The sequence below is a fragment of the Delphinapterus leucas genome, chromosome 5 (assembly GCF_059928025.1).
Source record: "Delphinapterus leucas isolate spDelLeu-1000000601 "Yukka" chromosome 5, BTC_Dleu_Yukka2, whole genome shotgun sequence".
Taxonomy (NCBI): Eukaryota; Metazoa; Chordata; class Mammalia; order Artiodactyla; family Monodontidae; genus Delphinapterus; species Delphinapterus leucas.
Window position 1 is genome coordinate 35463284 of NC_143133.1, and position 14734 is coordinate 35478017.

Below are 14734 nucleotides of genomic sequence, written 5' to 3' on the forward strand. Positions count from 1 at the left end.
CCTGCAGAATCTTGCTACCACTTACTCTGCCAATCTAATTCTATGAAACTTCACCTTTCACATACTATGTTCCAGTGACACTTGCTCTCACCTGCTCTAGCACATCAAAGTTTATCCCACTTCTCAGTCTTCACTCACACTGTTATCAGGACATAGAATGATGTGCCCTTCATTCTTCTCTCTGAACATCCTCTAGGTTCCAGCTTAAATATTACTTCCTCAAATATAACTTCCATTGCATTCCATAAATCTATATATAATTCTTTTTCTCCATAGAATTCATCATAATTTGTAATTTCATATGTATTTGTGTATTTATTATGTAATGACTACATCTTTAATAGGGTGTAAATTCTGTGAAAATAGACAACTTTTTTTTTTCTTTTTAATTTAGCACTGTATCTTGAGAGCCTAGGGCCTTGGTTTCTTTAGAAAAGTGGCATTATTGTAGAAAAATTGTAATTTAAGGATATAATAGATTAAGTAAGCAAACGTAATTGAACTTCTTTCTTAAAGCTGTACCTTCACATGGTTCATATAGCTATTCTTTCCAAATATCCTGCTAAATACAAAAGCCAAGGGCAATAATAATGATTTTAATATTGGTTTAAAATATATAAAGGTGTTTTTGTTTTATTCACTGAAATAATATTTTTGAAATCCTATTATGTACATGATAGGGCAAAAAACTGGTAAGACAAAGATAAATGATATTTTTTGCAATTAAAGTGTTCATAAAATGGTTGGTAAAATTAAAATATCCTCAGTCAATAGGTATTTATTGAATGTCAAGAACTATGCTAAGTTTTGGAGACACAAAGATGAATAATGCATGTCCCCATATCCAGACAGAAGAAACAGAAACATGCTCGACTGTAACATATATCTGTGTTATAAGTATAATATGCTAAGTCTAATTAGGAAGTATTTAACCCTACCTGCATGAAGAAATGAGGGAAGCTAACTCCAAGAGGTGAACTTGAGGTACTCTCCCAAAGGATGGAGAGAAAATTTTACGGGGAAAGAAATTGGATTAGGGCATTCCAGCGGTAAACATGTGCAAATCATGTAGATTTATTTCAAGGTAACTACAAATAAGGACAAAATTTATTAATAAACCATGTTTTCTTAGTTTGTCATATACTATAGAGAAAAAAATTAATTTTCAGTGACTGATCTTATTTTCTATAGAAATATAGAAAAGAGTAATCTTAAATATTCTAGATTTATGCTGTTTCAAAAAACAATTAAAGTATGCACACCTTTAAGATAAAAGCCAATTGCAAAAGACACTGGCTGGCTCAACCTTTCAGACCACGATTTATTAACAACACTGTGTTTCTAAAAGGACAAGATATATAAACACATATCAAGGCATAAAATCTGCTGTTCTGGCAAATGATGTCAGCCTAGCCCTTCACCTGGCCAGGCGCATTCTCAAGATACCAGATCCCTCCTTGCAACTTCTAGAACAGAGAAGGATGAGATGACCTGGCAGTTGATTGCAGCTCTTTCCTCTTTTACACCCTCTTCCCCAGAAGGGTAACTGAGACAGAAATCTTCTTGACTCTCTCCCCCACTTCTGTCTGTCAAAAGATCCTAAACCCTAACAGTAACTATTTATTTGAGACTAAAACAGTCCTTTCAGCAGACTTGCTTTATGGTTTCCAGGTATAATGAATATATGATATTGTCAAAGATTTATGCTTTTTTTCCATTTGTCTTTAACTGTGTTTGACATAAATAAATAACGTGGAAGTAAGTGGTACCATATGAGCACATAAAATATTTGAAGTATTGAGTCCCTATTTCATACTTTTAGTACAGATAAACCTGTCCTTATTCATGTAGTGTTAGATCAGCCAGGTTCCAACTTCAAATTCTCGGGCCCACTCCACCATTCCAACTTATTTTCTCACTCTTTCCCCTTCCAGATTTAGAAAAATATCTCATATCACATAAAGCTCATTTGAGCTGTCCCTTAGTGGAGTAAGACTCTTTGACTACCCTTCACTTAAGCATCCCCTGAGAATGCTACATGAGGAAAGAAGCAAAGGCTATTTTTCAGGGTCTTGAGAAGCAGAATGTATACAAAATGATCCCTAGCTAATGAAGAAGGAAGAGGCCCAGTAATCCTAGCTCTGAACTTGCCTTTGGGATCTTAAGAAATCATCTCCCTCCTTGGTTTTAAGTCTATCATCCATAAAATGGAGAAACTATATGGTCAAAGGTTTTTCATGGAGTTTAAATAAATTCATATATTTGAAAGTTTTAAAATGAATATAAAAAGCACTAAGCCTTTTACTAAAATCAAAGAGGGACACAACTCCACTGACTCATACACCACTTCTGCCCTTAAATGTATCCACTGGCCATACGTCTCTCAAACGACAATGTAACTATCAGCTTGACTTTCCTTTAGTGATTCTCAAAATGACTGTTAGAGCTACCTGGCTGAGTGCAGCACTCCAGCAAGCTGAGCATTGTTTCTGTAGCACAGAAACTGTGTCATCACAAACTAGCACAGAAAGGTAGTAAAGGGAAAGACAAGGAAATAGAAGTTTTGAAGGACAAGAAAGTCCTTAAGTAGAGCCCAGAATGAGAAATTGTAAAACACTGCTATACCTTCCAGAATTTAAGAGAGAGAAATTTGAAATGTAAAGTCAGGAATGGGCTCTCTATTGCTGTCCAGTTACAGTGTAACAACCCAGGCCATCTCAATAAGCAAGATCAGAAGATATTGATCAAACAATTTCAAATTCCAGTCCCATTACTAAACTATCACCTTGTAGTTCACTATGAATGATACATTTATATATTTTGTCCATATGTTCTGAGTATTATAATTTTATTACATTTTTGTGTTATTAGCTAGATGTATACCTTTAAAGTAAACCACATTTTTAAACCATATTTTGACATTCTTCCCTATTCTACTATAAAAGAAGCCTCAAAAACAAGACTTGGCCCCAATATTCATAATATGTGACAATTTGTTTTTTGTTAATTCTTGTTGAAGTTGGTCTTATTTATCTGAATAGCTGAAATACTGGTAGATAAATTTGCTTCTATTGTTTTATAAACCATAGAAATTTTTTCTGGCTATTTTCTGTTTTAACTATCTTCCTCTAAATACTAACAAGCCAGATCTGCTCCTTCAGAAGTGAATACCTAAGTTTGATAACAAAGAAGCCTTTTGCCTTAATCAAAGGAACCACTCTTCAGTCTAAGCTCAAGTGACAGATTCAATTGGACTTTTGACTTGTATAACAACCACAAAGAATCTATCACCTTGCCTAGCAAGTAAGCTTTCTCAGTGCTTGTCATTTCTGTTACAAAGGAATTATCATGGAAAACAGTGCTTGTGAGGAAGGCCATATATAACCTAAGAGAGGCTCAAGTGATGGAAATAGAGATCCTGGTGTATCATTTACTTCCCCGAAAGCAATTTCCAGGCAATCAAAACCTCTCTGGAAGTCTCCATTTTCACTGGGAACTTGTATAGTATTTTGCCTCCTACTTTGCTGGAATTAAGCCATATGTAATATACTCTCCTTAGCATTTCAAACACTGTATTAATCTATTCAGGCTGCATAACAAAATACCATAGACTGGTAGTTTAAACAACAGAAATATTTTCTCACAATTCTGGAAGCTAGAAGTCTGAGTTCAAGGTGTCATCAAGGGTTGGGTTCTTCTAAGATCACTCTGCTATGTTGCAGATGGCTGTAACCCTCTATCTTCACATGGTCTTCTTTCTGTGTACCTGTATTCTAATCACCTCTTTTTTTTTTTTTTTTTTGCGGTATGTGGGCCTCTCACTGTTGTGGCCTCTCCCGTTGCGGAGCACAGGCTCCAGACGCGCAGGCTCAACGGCCATGGCTCATGGGCCTAGCCGCTCCGTGGCATGTGGGATCTTCCCGGACCAGGGCACAAACCCGTGTCCCCTGCATTGACAGGTGGACTCTCAACCACTGTGCCACCAGGGAAGCCCCACCTCTTCTTTTAAGAACACCAGTCATATTGGTTTAGGTCCCACACTAATGACCTTATTTTAACTTAATTACTTCTTTAAAGACCCCGTCTCCACATACAGTCACATGCTGAGGTGCTGAGGTACTGAGGGTTAGGACTTCAATCTATTAATCTGGGGGAGTGACATCAGCAAGATGGCCAAATAAGATGTGCCTCATCATAGCCCCACTCAACGACAACAATTTGGCATCTATCCACGGGCAAGAGTGCCTTTGTAGAAACTGGGAGATCCAGGTAGGAGACTGTGAAACCGCAGTGCAGTCCAAGATTGAGGAGAGTCACTTTGAAGAATGGCCTGCACCCTGGCGGCTGACTCGCCTACCACGGTCTCAGCTACAGATCCAGAAACAGCTTCATACCTCTGAGGACTTGGGTACAGCCCCGTCTGGCTTTGGTTCCATCACCAGCACCATAGCTGGGAGAGTCTTGCCCACAGGAAGACAGATAATAGACATACAGACCTCTGTTTGGCTGTGAACCCCTGAGTGGCCCATGAACCAGCTCTGCCCCCGCTTAGCTGTGAACCAGGAGCCCCTTGAAACAAGTGATTTAGACAGTCACCCATGGATCAGAGAGCCTTTGTGGAAGTCCAGGAGTCCAGCAGAGAAGTTCCAGCACAAAAAAATCTGAGGTTGGATGCAGTGGAAAGAGTAAGAGGAACAAACTGACTTTACACACATCACCTCTTCCCCAAGGTGACACAGCTCAGTGCCAAGAGGGCCTTCTCAGCTGTGATTTCTCCCTGGGGGGGCAATAAGAGCATGTGACGGGGGAGTGCCAGGCTTCCTCGGATGTGTGCGGCCCTGCCAAAGATACCCATCTCTGTCTCCCTCCATCCAGAGGACTGTGGAGATCTGCACAACTAGGGGACAGAGAGCAGCTGGGAGAACGGCAGGCAGGGCTCCAAACTGAACGTATCAAAGGGACTTGGATCCCACTAACCCATCATGGACTCCATCAGGAAGCCAGCTCACAAGCCACTGGGGATGCCTCACAGATGTTAAGAGAGCAGATCTTAAATGTTCTCAACACACACACACACACAAAGGGTAATTATGTGATGTAATGAAGGTGTTAACTAACCCACCTGGGATAATCATCTCACAATAGATACATGTATCAAATCATTATTTTGTACACCTTAAACTTGCACAATGTTACATGCCAATTATATCTCAATAAATCTAGAAAAAACTTCTAATAAATAAAAAGGCATGTAAACTTTAAAGAATGTGGTGGTGAGGACATAATTGAGTCCATAATAAGCCTCTATAAGTTTTTATCTTTAACCATGATCCCATAACATCAAACTTTATTTCCTCTTGCCTTAATGGACTTCTTATTCTAATGTCCTCCTGTCTTCCTTTTTGTGGCTGCTGGCTGCATTCCTTTTTATGTCTTCAGATCATCATAAACCTGAAATCTTACAATACTTTAAAATTCTAAGTTTCCAGTGGACAAGTGAAATTACATTAAAAATGAAGCATGACCAATGAAGTGTAAAGAAGTAGAATCCAAACACAATACTGCACACACACACATGGAAATATTTTCCACATTCCATGTATATACACATAGGGTTTTCTCATTTGTTTCACCTTGACATAATTCCTTACAGGCATTGCTCTAAGCTAATGTTAATTGTATAGTCATGCTAGTTGGATTTGGCAACAGTGTCAAATTTCTTGGATGACACTAACAAAATACACCTATAATCACATCTAATTATGAAATTACTGGCAAAATTCAACTCGTCTTCTGGACTATCCTGAACTTTTTTCACAAGTGTTACTACTTAGTTCTCTTTTTCTCCCTTGGGACTGAAGTTTTTAAGCATGTTCTTTTAAACTGAAGCAGCAAAAGCCCAACCTAAATAGTCCAAGAAGTAGTACTTTAGATTTTGATGCTTGTCATTAATTTTTTTCCATACCTTACTCTTGAGAATATTATTTTAATTTGCTATTATGAAGTTAGAATAAGCAGGCCTGTAATTTTGACCTAAGGAGATATAATGGTTATTTAAGAATATTTGTGCAGATAAAAGGTACAGAGAAGTGGTAGGGTATATAGTCCATGGGATGGTTCTTCAAGACATGCTCTGAGGTTTTAATCAAAACAAGAAGTTCCTTCTCACATACAGTTGGCCATTTCCAATTCAGACATTTAAAAAGAATAAATTCCTCCTTGAAGAATATAATTCCTAGATTTTTTTAAGGTTGGCAATATTTCCTAGACTGGCAAATTAATTTCCTAGACTGATTCTTTTTTCTCTTACAACTTAAAACCTCAAAATCATCCATCCTGCATTAATTTAATATGATAGATAAGAACAGCTCCAGGCATTCCAGTCTAACCTGTACAGGATAAAAAGTCAAAGATTTTTTTTCCCTGATACCTGAAGAAAAGGTGCCCAAAGCTTATTCTCACTAACTTATGACATGCATTTCCATCCTGCCTATGTACGAGTAAAGTGGATTCTAAACTATTAAGAAGAGGCAATGTTGCTATAAGAGCTACCTCCCTTGTCCCACCTCCCTTCTTTCTCAACTGGTAAGTCCCTGTGCCAAGGACAATGGATGGCCACAGCTATCCATGTTGCCATGGAGAGTAAATCCAATCGCCTCAGAAGCTGGATATGTCTTTCAGCTTCAAGAAATACCCAACATCGATCAATCTTTGTATCAAGTTACAATAAAATTTGTTAAGGCACGGTGAAAGATTTGAGTCATCTCTATCCCAGTCTCTTATCTTGCCTAAAACGTATCAGGAGTTTCAGAAAGTCCACCAACTTTCCTGCTTAGCATATGTAGCCTGTCTGAGCTAGTACCATTGTCCAGCCATGAGACACAGGGGAACTGAGCAGTTGCACATCGATCATTGCTCAAGGTTTGTGCTTCAAAGTGCTCTTTCCCTTGCCTTTTTATGAGGAAGACGATTACAATTTCTTGATTTCAGCATTTCACAAAGCAAGGCAATTTTGTCCACCCAGGAGCATACTTTTGCATTTACATCAAACCTGGGGGCCTGAAAGTTTGATATATGAAATCATTCCAGAAGATTTTATGAGCAGAGACCCAAGGTAATGGTTCAAATGTATTTGAGAGCAATAAATCAATAAAATATAGCTGTTGTTTCACGATAAAAGATCCTTTCTTTTAGGTTCTTTTAGATTTTTCCTAAAAATCTTCAAATAGGTTTCTAAATGTTTTGCAACAGGGTCCTTAAGGCCATGTATATGTGAATTATAAGTTATCTGATACTCTGTTTCTACACATGCACTTTAATTTTCCCACATTCCAGACTTCTTCCACATTGATGGTAGGAAGTCACATTACAAGACTCTGATAGCCTTTGCAGCTCTTCAGCTATTGAAAAACAGTTTCATGCAAAGGGAAACTGGTTAGTCTGTATAAAAGCAATTAAATAAGCTTTTATGTACATTTGCTGATTCTGTATTTAACACAGTAGCTTGTACCATGTTCACATTGTCATAAATATTTTTCTTACCCTTAACATTTATTCAGAACGAAATGCAATGCTTTCACGCATCCAAAATAATATATCGGTAATACTGTTTGTGCACTAACATGCTTTACCTGAATTTGTTTGCCTACAAAAGGGAAATAGTTTTATATACACATGTTCATTTTAAAGTTGGAGGACAAATGATACCAGTGATTCATGACAGAGTAAAACTGTGAACATCACTTAGCCAACTAAAAGTCTTTTAGCTTTTGTATTCAGTTTCATTTACTTATTTTTCAAAACTCTGAACACCAATTACGTGTGAAATCCAGTCTACATGCCTGAAATACATAGGTAAAGAAAACAAGCAGAACATGCTTGCTTTTTTTGTGTTCTAGCATAAGGAGACACAAAGTAAAGAATAAACACAACCGACTGAAAGTAAAGAGCAAGCTAAGGGGTTTGGGGTGCTGGAAAGACAGATTGCGATTTCAAATAGGCTGGTCAGAAAATGATTCACCGAAAAAGTGACAACTGTGCAAAGGTTTGAATGAGATGAGGTTGCTAGCCAGTGAGAATAACTGGGGGAAGAAGGAGAGGGAGAAGCCAGGGAGAATAATCTTGGACAGGAGCTTGTGTACAATGTTCAAGGAACAATAGGATGTTCACATATTGAAGAATGAAAAAAATCAACCAAATCCATGTCATTCAGTCTAAACTTCCCTGAGTCTACAGGTAACATGCATTGAGTCATTCCTGCTTATAATAAACTAGTAAGTTTCATTCCTGCTTATAATAAACTAGTAAGTTCTCATAAATACTTTCAATTTATTTACACGTTTGCATCCCCATTATTATGCAGTTTTAATTTACATTTTTCATTACATTATAATCTTCTTCAGGATAAGGAATTGGTTCTCTACTCATTATTTTTCTCTATTATGTTTTTTAGACCCAATAGACATTCAATAAATCTTATTAATTGAAAGCAGAAAAAACAGACTTAAGAGGCTGAGTTTTAAAAATTTTAACTTAGATTCCATGAATCACAGTCATCAAATCTTTTGGTCTTTGTCTCAGCTTCCTAAAGTGCAATTGAAAACCAATTAATAAGTTGTTAGATGTGTGAAACATTGTATAAATGTAAAATTATAATCAAATAGACTCCTTACTTGTATTCTACAAATATATGAGTAAAAAATAGGAGAGATAAAACGCAGAATTCTGAACACAGGTATTCAGAAAAAAAATGCAATTGACAGAACATTGAGAAAATCAAAACACTGCATGGCGGGGCCAGTGATGACATTCTGTGAGCTACTGACCTGGATTTTCAGCTCTGATGGCCAATTACCATCAGCTAATGCTAAATACCTGGATGCTAACCGCCATTAGGCCCTTGGGAAAGCTTTGCCTTCCACATTGATCCATTTCATGCCTTGTCTATTTCTAGAATCATGTCTCTCATGATTTTTAATCTTGTCAACTTTCATCTGAATCCCAACTTGCAATCAAATAATGAGTCCAGTACTTAAATAATGTACTTTCATAGCTTCAAGATGCTACATAGGCTGTTTACATCAGGACTTTCTCTGATTGGTGTTCTGTGACTGTGGTTAAGCCTCAAAATTATTTTATTTATTATTCTAAACTTTTTACAAATTCCCAAAAGAAGTATGAACAAATTTACTCGACAGCTTGGTAATGAGAAATATTAAATGAGGTTATCTGAGGATGTTGTTTTTATTATTTCTTTTCACATAGAAAGTGAAGCTGCTCACGGTGTTCGATAACTTTGAGTCTACCTTTCTTATAGACACAATGGAACAGATTTTAGCTTACTTACAGACACACAAAACATCCTCCCATTCAACTTCCTGTTACGAATTGTACATTGTCGTTCATTATTCATTCATTTTATATCTAATTATCTATCTCCAGCAATACACTAGAGACTGTGCTAGATGCTGGGGACGTTAATATAATTAAGACATTCTCAATGTCTTTTAGGAATTTAAAGACTAATGGAGGAGAAATAGAGATTGACATTCTACTTTGACTAGAGCTTTCCAGCATATTGTGGTTCAAAAGTGTAGAACAGAGGAAATGACCCATGCTTACCAAACTCAAAGAAATTGGTATATAAACCAGTTGTATAAGCCAATTGCCTACTTACAAATTTAAAAGTAGTGATATTTTCTCAAACTAATGTGAATATCCTTTTTCACTATCCAGAGAAACCTTTACCAATATCAGATTAGAAAAGAAACCAAGGTAACATTCAGACAGTTTCCCAGTGAGAATGGTATTAGAGTAAAGAAATCTAAATAGCCATAACCTATACTCAGGCTATAATAAATACTGAAGAACACACTCAGCCACTACAGCCTGATATACCTCCACTGTGACTCAACAGTCAGTTCTCTAGATATAATGTCTTCACTATTTTACAGTTCAGGCTAGCACAGCCAAATCCTAGCTCTTGCTTCTTTCTCCCCCAGGCTTTTTGATGTTTTATAAACAGGTATTTTCTTCAAGCCAATTAAAATATATTTGGTTCTGTTTGAGTGATTGTCACCCATTCACTAGGTGACACAAGCACGCTTTCTTGAAACTTACCTTAGGTAACTATCCTTATATTACCTTGCCATTTTTTAATATATTGACTATTTCTGAGGCACGCTATGTATTTAACTGTATTGGCAGAAAAATATGATTTGCAGTAGTCTATTAGAACTAATAGATACAATGGCTTTTATATTTGCCAAAAATGACCTCTTTCTGTCTTCCCAGGTTGTAAAAATGATGATTATTGTCGTGGTGACATTTGCCATCTGCTGGCTGCCCTATCATATTTACTTCATCCTCACCGCGATCTATCAACAACTAAATAGGTGGAAATATATTCAGCAAGTCTACCTGGCTAGCTTTTGGCTGGCAATGAGCTCAACCATGTACAACCCCATCATCTACTGCTGTCTGAATAAGAGGTAAACACAAGACCACCAAATGCAAGCTCCTTTTCACTTCTGGCTTCAGTGAAAGCATATAATGCTGTTCCAGCTCCCTGATGCACATTTAAAATTCAAAAGGAAGGGAAAATTGAAAAATTCACTGAGAGGAGCACAGAGCTAGATATTTTTCTAGACTCCTCCCTATTTAATGAAATAGCTCACCTTAACAATTACCTCCTCAAAACAATGCTTTTAGGGATTCTACCTGGGTGGGTTTTATATAGGCCAAATTCTCTCTCCAAACCCTTTAGAATTATACTTGCCAAAGACAAAGAAATGCCCTGTTATTAAAGGAGGAGAGTTGAAAATGTGCTCAAGTCCTCGAAGAAATGAAGGCACTTCGTAGAAATGCACAGACGGAACGATGATGGCATATGTGAGTGGACTCTATTAAAAAGGATGTCTTGTAAATAGACTTCAAAATAGAAGGTGTTGTGAGAGCAACAGAAGCAACACTAAGGAAAAGAATGACAATCCTCATTCCAGCATAATGAGGTCAGCGAGTTAGACAGGGTGCAGCCTCTGGTGGAGGGGGCGCTATTTTTTAAAGTGAAGTTGGAAAGAAAAGTAGAAATATTCACAGTTCAATTTAAGACTGGGGAAAAAAAAGGTAAACTGTGGTTTCCAGATAAAAAACACCTTAGCTGTAAGGTCAGCACATGGAGGAGAAGGGTTAAGTTTCATGGGGTCAATAATTTCCTTAATAAACCAATATGGTTTAGCACAAGCAGAAACTGAATTTCATGGAAGTAACTACATGACCTAAATCCTAAGCTCGCTTTCCAGTTGGACCTCTACCACACAGTTCCTCAAGTTTCTTAAAAACTACTAAATTCTTCCTTTTTTTCAGTAAGTGCATAAGCCATATATCAATTCAAACCTCCCCATAAGCAGTACATCTGTTTTTAATCAACTTCATTTAATGGTTTACAAAGCCAAGGATTTTGCACTTTCATATATGATTAGATAAAAACCATTCAGATGAGCAATTAATTTTAATATTAAATGAGACTTTATAAATGTGTAATTATTTCTGTAAGAAGCTATTTTGAAATGTCATTTTTAATTGCCTTACCCAGCAAACTTAATTCACTTATGTAAATGTATAAAATTATTAAAGAAACATACACTGTTTCTTCGGCATATTGATTAGTGATACTGTGCTTTTACTATATGATGAGCTTGCTTCTCATTGATGGAAAATTAAGATTCAATTCAAACAAGAAGAACGTAGAAGACTAGTACCAATACCGTGGCATAAATTCTAAGAGTTTGACTAGAAAATTAAATTAAAAAACTGAGTTGGCTTAACTGCATTAAGTAGGGCTTTCTGCACCAGTTGAAGGAAATTTCCACTTGAAAACATGACTTTTTCTTCCCATGGCCTGCTTCTCCTCAGATTTCGAGCTGGCTTCAAGAGAGCATTCCGCTGGTGTCCTTTCATCAAAGTTTCTAGCTATGATGAGCTGGAGCTCAAGACCACCAGGTTTCACCCGACTCGGCAAAGCAGCCTGTACACTGTGACCAGGATGGAGTCCATGACAGTGGTGTTTGACCCAAATGATGTGGATAAGACCAAATCCAGTCGGAAGAAGAGAGTGCCTCCAAGAGACCCAAGCTTCAACGGCTGCCCCCGCCGGAATTCCAAATCTGCCTCCACCACTTCAAGTTTCATAAGCTCACCCTATACTTCTGTGGATGAATATTCCTAAATCCATTTCCTCAGCTGAAAGAGTAGGGTGACGCCATCATGGTGCCACCATAGGCCCACACCCTCCTGATTGTCGGTCAGCCCTGTCCTACATACTCTCTGAAAACAGAAGGGCAATTTTTAGGCAACTATGTTTCAACTGAGAAAGATAGCATATAAGTATAACAAAGACACTATTCAGATATTTGCCCCCCCAAAAGTAAAATGGCCTTTAAATTTATTCTTTGAAAACTGAATTATTATATGTAACAGAAAAATATACTGAAAAATACATGTAGAATGTTCCATTTTTCTCACTGAAAAACTGCAATATACATTTGTGACACTAAGGTGACATATGATTTTCCCAAAAGATTAAAGAACCTTTAAAATATAATTATGTGAATGAATTAAAACAAAACCTATATAAAATGATACGTTTTCATCTATAGCTATAAAACAGAAAAAAAGTTATATGACTAATTTTACCATTAGAATGATGGAAACTTAACCTCCAGGAGTAAAAGTTAATGAAAATCTTTGCAAAAGAGAACTAATTCTGTGGAATAAAATTTTTTTGAGATTTAAAGATTTTCTCCAAGAAATGTAACTGAAAAAGAAATCTAATCAAATTATTAGGCATCTGTACATATTATTTTCTTTACATTTTTATCTGGGAAAGTGGCTTCAAAAGAAAAAAAAATAATTATTTACCTTTTGACCATTACATATATTAAAGCGCCAAAAGCTAAGAAACAAAGTTAGGGCCTTAAAATGACAAAGTAAATCCTTCTGATCCTCCCTATTTTATTTTTCACAAATATTTTTAAAAATTTTTAAAAGATAGGTAGATTACAAAACACTAAAGATGCTTTCTAATGGAGAAGGGAAGAATCTCTGACTACCAATTTTCTTTTTATTTTTTTATTTTTTTTTTGTGGTACCCGGGCCTCTCACTGTTGTGGCCTCTCCCGTTGCGGAGCACAGGCTCCGGACGCGCAGGCTCAGCGGCCATGGCTCACGGGCCCTGCCGCTCCGCGGCATGTGGGGTCTTCCCGGACCGGGGCACGAACCCGTGTCCCCTGCATCGGCAGGCGGACTCTTAGCCACTGCGCCACCAGGGAAGCCCCTGACTACCAATTTTTAGGCAAGAATTAAATATAGTAATTCATAGTTATGACAGCAGACAAGAACATCTACTAGCTCCAAAGGGAAATGTGTTTCTCCTCCATAACCCAAGGAAAAAGTTTAAGGTGGATGTCAACTTAATACTTGTACAGTGCCCTTATTCTCTCCCCTTCCCCCACTGAAAAAAAGAGTAAGGACTAGGGGAAAGTATCAGAAAATATATTCAGATGCAAAGCCTTAGGACAAAAAGTTTATGTACTGCCTATATGTATATTAGTACCTATAGGTAAATCAAGTAAGACGTAGAAAGCTGAATCAACTGTTAGAGTAGAAAGCTGGACCATACTTGGATAAATGTGAACTAATACCAGGCGAACGAGAATAATATACACCTTTCCACAGAGAGACCCTTCCTTTTGTCTGCTTAGATAATTCAGAAATTTCTCCAGAAAGAAATGAGCTAATGGTCCTAAAGAAGCATCTGTTTTACTACAAGCAAAAATATACTGACACATTTCTGAAACCCATAACAAAACAAGGTACACCATTAAGCGTAGAATTTATCTTCCAGACCTCAGTGCTTATAAACCATCTTTTCTTGAATTAGGGATACTGACACTCCTGCTCAAGAAAGCAGAAACCTCCTGAGAATGTGGTTGTATAGTACAGACTTCTCCTTTAAAATAGTCAGATTTTTAAAGCTATCCAGCTAAAATAATTACCTATAACACTTTACTGGATTTTTATGTCTCCATCAATACAGAACCTCCTGGGTTTTTTTAAGAACAAGATAAAAGCAATTATTTCAAGAGAATATCACGGTCTATTGCTCCTACAACATCAAATTTTCCAATCCTACCCCCTGTTTTGGACCTGAAGTCAGAAATATTTAAAGTGTTACAAGGTGTTAAAAAAGTCTACACACCCCTCATCATATGTGTTTAAGCTGAATTTCTTCTGATTATACCAACAAACAAGTAGATGCACATACATACATACACACACATGCAAGTGTGCAGACACATACAGTCTGTTTAAGGTATGTAAGAACTTCAAAGTATTAAATTCAAAATTGAATGCTGAAATAGTAGTGGCCTTTACAGAGTTGCCACAAACAGTTCAATAAAGCCTGTGAAGCTTGTATGCATGCTTTAGATAAGCAAATGTATTATCATTTACTACCTAATTGTTGAATATGTTTTTAAGTGTTCATTCCAAAATATGTAAATGCTTATCATATAATGTGAAAGTGTCAAGAAAAAGCCTAATATTTTAAAGCAAATATTTCTTCTTCTTTAATTTATAAATGATTGTGGGACTAGCATTAATGAGCGTTCTAGATACATGGGACCATATTCAGCTGTAGAATAGGAATGTGAAGTCTGGCCCCCCAAATCGATGT

General features: G+C 36.9%; 1 protein-coding gene and 1 long non-coding RNA gene across 2 annotated transcripts in view; one reads left to right on the forward strand and one right to left on the reverse strand.

Moving 5' to 3' along the window:
- TACR3 (tachykinin receptor 3) overlaps positions 1–12582 on the forward strand; it is a 61216-nt gene extending 48634 nt beyond the window's left edge. The window contains exons 4-5 of the mRNA XM_022567158.2: positions 10294–10490; positions 11914–12582. Of these exons, the coding sequence (XP_022422866.2) occupies positions 10294–10490; positions 11914–12226 (510 nt within the window). The 3' untranslated portion in view covers positions 12227–12582. The remainder of the gene's footprint in view (positions 1–10293; positions 10491–11913) is intronic.
- LOC149749115 (uncharacterized) overlaps positions 1–14734 on the reverse strand; it is a 239093-nt gene that overhangs the window by 18589 nt on the left and 205770 nt on the right. The gene's annotated exons all lie outside the window — the stretch shown is intronic.